Genomic DNA, 9,092 nt, shown 5'->3' with positions numbered 1-9,092 from the left:
TTTTTTTTTGGTTGTAGTTGTCATTGTTTGACAGCCCCAGGCCGGATTCAAACCTGCCAGCTCTGGTGTATGTGGCTGGCACCTCAGCTGCTTGAGATATAGGTACCACTCCTAAAATGCACTTTTAAGTGAACTTTATAGCCATCCTGTATATACACATACATTCACACACACACACACACACACACACACACATATTTCATGCAGTCCCAGCATTGGTCCTAGATTCCAAACTCCTACCAAGAAATAAGGTCATAAAGCGCCAGGCGTGGTGGCTCACGCCTGTAATCCTAGCACTCTGGGAGACCGAGGTAGGTAGATCGCCGAGGTAGGTTCCGCCCCAGCCTGAGCCAGATCAAGAACCCCAACTCTAAAAATAGCCAGTTGTGGGCGCCTATAGTCCCATCTACTCAGGAAGCTGAGGCAAGAGAATCACTTGAGCCCAAGAGTTTGAGGTTGCTGTGAGCTATGACACCATTGCACTCTACCAAGAGCAACAAAGTGAGACTCTGTCTCCAAAAAACTGAAGAAAAAAAAAAAGAAAAGAAAGAAAGAAGGTCATTAGGAGATGATTAGGAGATGGAGTAGATGCAGGGGTCCTCAAACTTTTTAAACAGGGAGCCAGTTCACTGTCCCTCAGACCGTTGGAGGGCTGGCCTGAAGGCCAGGACGAGTTGGCTCCTAAGCAAGACAGGCAGCAGCGGCAAAAACACCTGGCAGGCCGGATAAATGTCCTCAGCGGGCCACATAGAGGCATGGACACTTCCCAGATAACCAGCCCTGCTCAGCTGCCCTCCAGGTAGGAAGATCCCAACCTTTGCCAGAAATACTCCTGTTAACCACCAGGACAAAATGGAGTTAGTGCAGGTCCTAAAGTGCCAGCTGCAACAGATCAGCAGTCACCGCGGCCACCGCAGCTATCTATGAATGGTTTTCAGGGCATACGATGTGAGGGTTGGTACATTAGTGGGGGAAGACAAATATGGAAACAAACACCATGAAGACAACAAGTAATTTTTTTTCGCCATCACCGCTGGGCTATATGTACCACCGAAATGAACAGCAGGAACACATTCTGGGACTAGATGGAAGCACGGCGCCTCCTGCACCACATCGGCGGCTTCACTGTCTGACTGTTGATCCTCCAGCAGAACCACGTACTGCTCATACATTTATCTGGACAAAGCGTCAATTCAGTGCCACCCCGGAACAACATGTACCTTAGTCCACCACTAGAAAGAAGACTCAGGAGTAGGACCCACCTTCAAAACCTTGTAAGTAAGGACAGGGAAAAATAGATTAAGCATGCAAAATGTAGGGCTTTTCAGGTAACTGCACTTTTACGGCTGACCATTAACTTAAAAAATACTGTTAGACTTGGCGGCGCCCATAGCTCAGTGGGCAGGGCGCCGCCACATACACCGAGGCTGGTGGGTTTGAACCTGGCCGGGCCTGCAACAACAACAACAAAAATAGATGGGTGTTGTGGCAGGTGCCTGTAGTCCCAGCTACTAGGAAGGCTGAGGCAAGAGAATCGCTTAAGCCCAAGAGTTTGAGGTTGCTGTGAGCTATGAGGTCACAGCGCTCTACCCAGGGCAACAGCTTGAGACACTGTCTCAAAAAAAAAAAAAAATACTCCTGTTAACCATTTCCCTTCCTCATTCTCTACAAAGCTCTGTGCTGCTTCTGCACTTACCAGGTCAGACAGACCCCAAAACTTGCCCTACCCACCTGGCATCCACCCTTCCAGACCCTGCTCAAAAGCTACCTCCTCCAATGCCAACAAATTCCAAAGCTCAGAATGTTCATAGCTGCTCAGTTCGCAATCACAAAGATGTAGAAACAACCCAAGTGCCCATCTATCTCCACGAGTGGATGAATAAATGGTAGTATACATATACCACGGAATACTATTCATCCCTTTAAAAAGATGGAAATTTTGCATCCTTTGTAACAAGCTGGACAGATCTGGAGAACATTCTCCTAAGTATCACAAGATTGGAAAAACAAGTATCACATGCACTCAATAACAATTTGAAACTAGGAGATTAACAATCACAGACCCACATGAGAGGAAATCGCCACTCAACTCAGGAGGGTAGGATTGGAGGGGGTTTGTTCAGTAGTTTCCCCGCCAGTGGGTACAGTGCGTGGATATGGCCGGCTCCCTGGGTGTGGGACACAGCTGCAGCTCTGATTTTTACCTGTCATGTGTAAATTATATAAGGTAATGGTTTGTACCCTCATATTAATCTAAAATTTTAAAAAGGGGGAAAAAACCCTCCAAACTCAGTGGGTTACTGGGGGTGGGAGGAGCTGAACTCTCTCCCTCCTTGTCACCCAGGGTCCCTGTGATACATTTTGTAAACCTGAAGCTCCTTTGATCTCGTATTGTACTGGGGTCTTGCCTTAACACCTGTTGCAGGTGACAAATGAAGACAGCCCCTGTGAACACTGCCACCTTCTTAATTATACATCTTTTTCTCTCTCAAAGCACATGGGTCCCTTTCACATAGTGGCTCAGTAACTTCTCTGACGAAGTAAAAGCCCGGCACTTAAATATAAAGACGGTTTGGGTGGATGATTCCGTTTATGTTGCCACACTAAACCATGATAGTGAGTTTCAAACTGCTCCCTCGCTGTGCCTGGACAGACGCTAAACAGTTGTGAAATCAAAAAGGTGGGGAGGAAGAAAGGGAAGCCTGGGCCAGAATGACCCCCACTGAGTCACCATTTCCTGGATGATGGAACTCACCGCTTCGGGGGATCTGGAGAATAGAACCCAGGGGCGCGCGAGGACCAGCCCCAGACGTGCGCCCCGCGCCTGGCGCCCGCAGCCGCAGCCCCGGGAGCGGGGCCGTCCGCGCACCCACGTGCTGGAGCGCCCCCCTGTGGCCGCACCGCACCCCCGCCGCTCCCACTGGCCCGCGGACCACGCTCCCCGCGGCGGAAGAAACCCGAGACGCAGAAAGTTTCCCAGCCAGGCGGTTTGCGAAAGGACGGAGCTGGGTCCGGGAGCCTCCAAGGGCAGGCGGGCGTGCTGGGAGCTGAACCCAAGTCCACAGCGACCCAGAGAAGTCGAGGCCCGCACGGACCGCCGCCCTTTCAGGGTCGGGACCTCCAGATCCCGAGGGCGCGGGGCTTCTCCCCGCCCCACCCCCGAGTGTTCAGTGGAGGGAAGGGAGGCTGGGCCCCTACCAGGACCAGGTGTCCCCCACACCCCAGCTACAGGGCGCGTCTGGGGCTCTTGGGTTGGCTTATTCATTTTTTTAAGTGGAAGGAGGGGGCGCACCAACTCCCTTTGGCTCATTGTAACCCTCGGCAGTCAGGATTCCGGGCGCCCACAGAGCCCACCTGGAGCCCATCGCCCCACCCAACGCCGCCCTCCCCCACCGGGGGTGACAAGTGAAAACAGCGAGTCCTCTTCCTCCTCCCCCTCCAGCCGTCTGGTTTGGGAGGCAAGGTCCACCTGGGCTTGTTTCCCCGCCGCCCGCAGTGGACCCGCCGGCCGGGAGGCGGCGGTGGGGAACCAGCGCCCCGGGGCGGGGGCCTCGGAGCGGGCGAGGCCGGGCCGGGCGCGGCGCAGCGCTTACCTCGTCCACGGTGAGCGGCATGCAGATCCGGTACTCCTTCAGCAGCATCCTGAACTGATCTGAACCTGGCGACCCCCGGGCGGGAAGCAAGGGGTGCCCCCCGAACCAGCAAGCCTGCCGCCCAGGCGCAGGGCAGGGCTCCCAGAGCAGCCCCGGCGGTGCGCTCAGCTCCTGGCTTCCTCCTCGCCGCCCGAGAGCATGTCAAGGTTTAAGTCCTGGTGTTTGCAGCTCCCCCGCCTCCTTGCTTGCCTAGGTCTGTCCTCCTGGAACGTGGTGTTGCAAAGTCAGGGAGGGAAGGAGGGAGGGAGACCCGCCGGAGAAGGCTCTGCTCAGCAGCCCGGGGTGGTAAGAGCGGCCGCAAGATCAGGACATGCCCGGCAGCGGGCAAGGGAGGAAAAGAAGAGATTTCCGAAAAATCGCAACGAATGCACAAAAGTCACCCGATCGATCCGCCTCCGAAAAGCAGATCTGAACCTGGCGACCCCTCCTCCGGCCGATCTGCCCAGTGCTAATGTCACCAGGAGCACATTGCAGCCGGAGCCGGAGATGCTGACTTTCCAGACAAAGGCTCGATCGGCTCCTCTCCCCGGGCGGTAAACAAGATTTCCTGCTCTTTTTAGGGCCGGTCCCCGAGCTGCTCCAGAGCTCTGCAGAGGGAAAAAGGGGAAGCCGCCGCCGCCGCCGCCCTCGGCGCTGCCGCGCTGGGGCCCCGGGTGCCTCCCACCTCGGCCCGCGGCTGCCAGAGGCGGGCGACAAGGAAGCTGGCGCCTTCCGCGCGCGTCCCTCCCCCGAGTCCCTCTGCTCCCCGAGCGCCGTGCGTGCCCGCGAGTTTGCAGCCACCTCGCCGGGGCCGCCGAGTCCTCGCGGAGCTGCAGTGTGCCTGGGGCCGGGGAGGTGGGTGCGGGAGGAGCGAGCGCGAGCGAGGCTGACATCAGCAGCGGCCGCGGCGGGGAGGGTAGCCCCATCCGGCCAATGGGGAAATGGCAAAGAATGTGGACGATTTAAACAAAACAGCATGTCTCTCCCGGGCTGCTGCCAGGCGGCGGGGCTGCCCCCAGCCGAGTCCGGCCGGTGCTGGGTGCGCCGGGAAGAGGGGCTTCCCTCGGCCCCTCTGCCCTTCGAAGCTGCTCTCAAATGTGCCCTGGGTGCCGCAGTGCCCCATCCAGCCACTTTAGGAGGCTTCTGATCTCTCGGTCTTAGCAAAAAGTCTGTACAAATGCCCACCACGAACGTTTTCACTTTGGTCCAGTAAGCAAATCCGGTGCTGGAGAGGCGATGGGATTTGAGAGCAGGAGAGCAAACCCTTGCCTGGTTTCCTAACTGGGTTCAGAAAAGAAATCTTGGAAAACTGGGAATGAAAGTGAAGTGCAAACAGAAAGAGGGGGAGAGAGAGAGAAGGAACCCGACCTGGCCTGTTCGTTACCTCTCCCGGCCCAGCTCTCCAAGGGTTTGCAGAGCAGAAAGAGTAGGTTTTGGCATCAGCTCTCCTAAGTTCAAAAAGTCACAGTGAAATGTCAATGAAAATGCCTGGAGTGTTGGTATTTCATCCATATTAAACAGATCCCTCATTTAACCACAAGAAGCACATTCTTCAGCTACTCAGGAAGCAGCACGGAACTGCTGAAGTCTGTTTTTCATTTGTCTGGTATTTTTAAGCTTGTTTTTCTGAAAAGTTGCTGGATGAAAAAGGCGTCAGTTGCCTGCACAAGAATAACCTGTAAGCATAATCTTTTCTCTGAAAAATAGTCATGATCTAAAGTTCTGCAGCTACTCATAGAGCTTGGATAGTGATATGCCTGGTCTCAATCTTAAGATATTTGGGGTTATGATTAATAAGTATCTAGCCAAGATCACAATGATGGGCTCGTAGCAAAAGCCAGGCAGATGACTAGAGAGAATGCATAACTGTCTGAAGGTGATGCGAAGCCTGCTCTGTAAATGACACCCCATATCCAGCTTATATTTTAGTGAAAACTATTTTCTAAATAAATGCTTTCCAGAGTTGGCTCAGAAATACGCACAGCAACTAATTAAAGCTAAACCAAATTCCTCGAGGTGGAAAGTCTAAATGCGACACTGTAGTGTTGAATAATAACACATTGAAAGTCTGTGATACGGCAAGAAACTCAAGCTGTTTTTCTTTTTTTTTTTTTTTCTACTTCCTACTTGAAAACAAGTGTAGTGACTTTGCTCTGGGCACCTAATAGTCTTACCAGAAGCAGCTAGGGAACGTATTGGCTAGCCACACAGGCATACACCTAGGACATCAGGACATGTGGCCTGTCTATTCCTGGCTTCCTAGACATTGATTCTGGAGGAAGGATTCCATGATGGGTGTCATGGTAGAGGAACGACTCTTAAATTTCTCAAACCATGAATCGTCCTGTATATCCTCCTTTCTCCAAACCTCACGTTGTCAGTTGACTTCTCCGTTGGATCTTTTTTCTTTTCATTCAGTCGATCCGCATGCCTGGTCACATTAATCTTGTGCAAGCACAGCTCTAACCCTGCCACCTTCAAAGCCTCTTCATGATTCTCTGTTGCCTGAGTGAGTCAAAAGTCCTTGGCAGGAGCCTCCAAGGCTCTGAATCTACTTTTCTCACATTAGCTCTCTGTTAAAGGAGACAAGTCCACTGGCTGGAGAAGGCCTCCACTTTTCTACCTTGACCCTTCTGCTTGTTGCCATTGCCTTCACAGAGAATCCCTCTCCCCAGTTCATCCTCCAAGACACTATTTTAAAGCAGGGCCTTCAGATCTCTTTTGGGAAGTGATTCTTTTTTTTTTTTTTTTTTTTTTTTGGTTGCAGCCGTCATTGTTGTTTGGCGGGTCCGGGCTGGGGATTTGAACCCGCCACCTTAGGTGTACGTGGCTGGCGCCTTAGCTGGTTGAGCTATAGGCGCGGAGCCGTTGGGAAGTGATTCTGATGACAGTGTGCTTGATAAAAGTATACCAGAGGTAGGAGTTTATCATGTTATAATATTACAGGTGACAGAGAGGCTCTGAACTAGACTGGGAATGCAGAAAAGAGGATGAATTCTAAAGATTTGAACTTGGGGACGGATGGGTACTCACTACAACCCTGCTTGGGGTGGGGGGCCCAGAGCCAGCTTATTCATTCATAAGTCATTCACTCCAAGGGAGGCGAGCGCCACCTACTGGTCAAGTGCAGATTGTTTAAAAATGTTTTAAGTATGGTTGGCAGTGTCTGGCAAGGAGAATTGCATCTTTGTTTCTTTTCAACCAATGAAGTTTCAATGTCTACCTACAAAGAGCCTTGAAGATTTGCTATCATCATTATGGGTAGTAATGATGTTCCATTAGCAATTTACAATCTGTGGCTACAGATCATCACATATTTTAAAAATAGGGGTGACGCACAGGCAAAAAGAAGAAAGAATAAAATCAGCAGAAAGAAATGATAAGACCAGGAGAAACAGAATGTCTGTGACAGCATATATTCTCAGATAAGTGACAATCTCTGAAGCAGGACATTTTGATGCTATCTGCCCTCACTGAAACCTCTCTGTTTGTGTGACACAAGTCTTAGGTCTTGACCCACCTCTGAAAATAGCCTTGAAAGGCGAGCATAGCAACAGCCTTTGTGACTCTACCCAAATCGTATTTTATCCCTAGAATATCCCCAGAATATTTGCTTTAGAATATTCCTAAAGCAAAACAGTATGCTTTTCCCCTCTTCCTCTCTCTAACCACACTATCAAGTTGGTGGGTTCATTCATCAAAGACCACTGCAAACCCTAGCTCCCACACACAGCCATTCTAGAAAAGTCTTTACCTTTCTAGATAGCCCAAAACACTTCTGCATACTATTCATTTTGGTTCTTGTTTGTACGCAAGTGCAAGTGTGGCCCTTATATATAATGTTACATCCAGTACTCCAAGTGTTTCACCTGTTCTCCAACTCCCTGACATGGTAAGCTTCCTGAGAAGATAGGTCATGTACCGTCTGTATCGTCTGGAAAATGAAGCACGGTGAGGGATACTGAGGCACCCAGTAAACATCTATTAGATATGTGCGTATGTGACATGTTATGCCAGATAACGCTTTGTTGTGGGGTCATTGTAGAATGTGTAGTGGCATCCCTGCCCTGACCTACTGGATGTTAGTAGTAACATCCCTATAAACACACACACAAACACTGCCCAATTTAAGGGGGATGTGGTAATGGATGATTTTTTCTTATTTTAGACAGAGTCTCACTTTGTCACCCCTGGTAGAGTGCTATGGTGTCATAGCTCACAGCAACCTCAAACTCTTGGGCTCAAGCAATTCTCTTGCCTCAGCCTCCTGAGTAGCTGAGACTACAGGCCCACACCACCACACCCAGCTAGTTTTTCTATTTTTGGTAGAGATGGGTCTTGCATTGTTCAGGCTGGTCTCAAACTCCTAAGCTCAAGCAAGCCTCCTGCCTCAGGCACCCAGAGGGGCTAGGATTAAGCCACAGAGCCTAGGTTGACATTATTTGGTCTTTCTTCCTCTCTTTCTCTCTCTCTCTTTTTTTCTTTCATAGTGATGGAGTCTTGCTATTTTCCCAGGCTGGTCTTAAACTCTTGGCCTCATGTGATCCTCCCACTTCAGTGTCCCAAAGTGCTAGGATTACAGGCATGAGGCACCATGTCCAGCCTTCATTAATCTTATCTATATGTTTAGCTACTCCAAGAATAAGCTTGTGGAGACTGACTTTTTTTTTTTTTGAGACAGAGTCTCACTCTGTCACCCTGGCGTTAAGAGTGGCATGGCATCATAGCTCATAGCAACCTCAAACTTCTGGTTTCAAGCGATCCATCCTCCTGCCTCAGTCTCCCAAGTAGGTGGGACCACAGGTGCTTACCACAACACCCTCTAGTTTTTCTATTTTTAGTAGAGATGGGGGAGTGGGTTTCTCCATCTTACACAGGCTGGTCTCAAACTCCTGAGCTCAAGGGGTCCACCCTCTAGCCTCCCAGAGTGCTAGGATTATAGCGTGAGCCACCACACCTGGCCTGAGAGACTGACATTTAGCTTGTCAAAATGAAGGCTAAGGAGGCCAGGCGCAGTGGCTTACACCTGTAACCCCAGCACTTGGGAGGCCAAGGCAGGTGGATTGCCTGAGCTCATAGGTTCAAGACCAGCCTGAGCCAGAGAGAGACCCCCATCTCTAAAAAATAGCTGGGCTAGCCAGGCATTGTGGCAGGCACCTCTAGTCCCAGTTACTTGGGAGGCTGAGGCAAGAGAATCGCCTAAGCCCAGGAGTTCGAGGTTGCTGTGAGCTGTGATACCACAGTACTCTACCAAGGATGATAAAGTGAGACACTGTCTCTCTAAAGAAAAAAAAAGCTGGGTGTTAGGGCAGGCACCTGTAGTCCCAACTACTTGGGAGGCTGAGGGCAAGAGGATCACTTGAACCCAAGAGTTTGAGGTTGCTGTGAGCTAAGATGACACAGCACTCCACCAAGGGTGACCAAATGAGACTCTGTCTAAAAAAAAAAAAAAAAAAAAAG

At 50.8% G+C, this 9,092-nt stretch overlaps 2 protein-coding genes across 2 annotated transcripts in view; one reads left to right on the top strand and one right to left on the bottom strand.

Annotated features, from left to right (window-relative positions):
• The window catches only part of PITPNC1 (phosphatidylinositol transfer protein, cytoplasmic 1), a 290,502-nt gene extending 286,047 nt beyond the window's left edge, over positions 1-4,455 (bottom strand). Inside the window, exon 1 of the mRNA XM_012803243.2 lies at positions 3,594-4,455. Within this exon, the coding sequence (XP_012658697.2) occupies positions 3,594-3,641 (48 nt within the window). The 5' untranslated portion in view covers positions 3,642-4,455. The remainder of the gene's footprint in view (positions 1-3,593) is intronic.
• On the top strand, positions 3,964-8,834 carry LOC105886644 (translation initiation factor IF-2-like; the record flags this gene model as incomplete). The annotated part of the gene is made up of 4 exons (XM_023511217.1): positions 3,964-3,977; positions 4,196-4,487; positions 5,250-5,284; positions 8,813-8,834. Coding segments are annotated over exons 1-4 (363 nt in total), but the record flags the coding sequence as incomplete, so codon positions are not given.
• Between the last annotated feature and the right edge of the window lie 258 nt (positions 8,835-9,092).

This window comes from Otolemur garnettii, unplaced genomic scaffold (assembly GCF_000181295.1).
Source record: "Otolemur garnettii isolate 467f Iridium unplaced genomic scaffold, OtoGar3 scaffold00018, whole genome shotgun sequence".
NCBI lineage: Eukaryota > Metazoa > Chordata > Mammalia > Primates > Galagidae > Otolemur > Otolemur garnettii.
The sequence above is the reverse complement of the archived record's forward strand: the minus strand, read 5'-3'. Positions and strand labels throughout refer to the sequence as shown.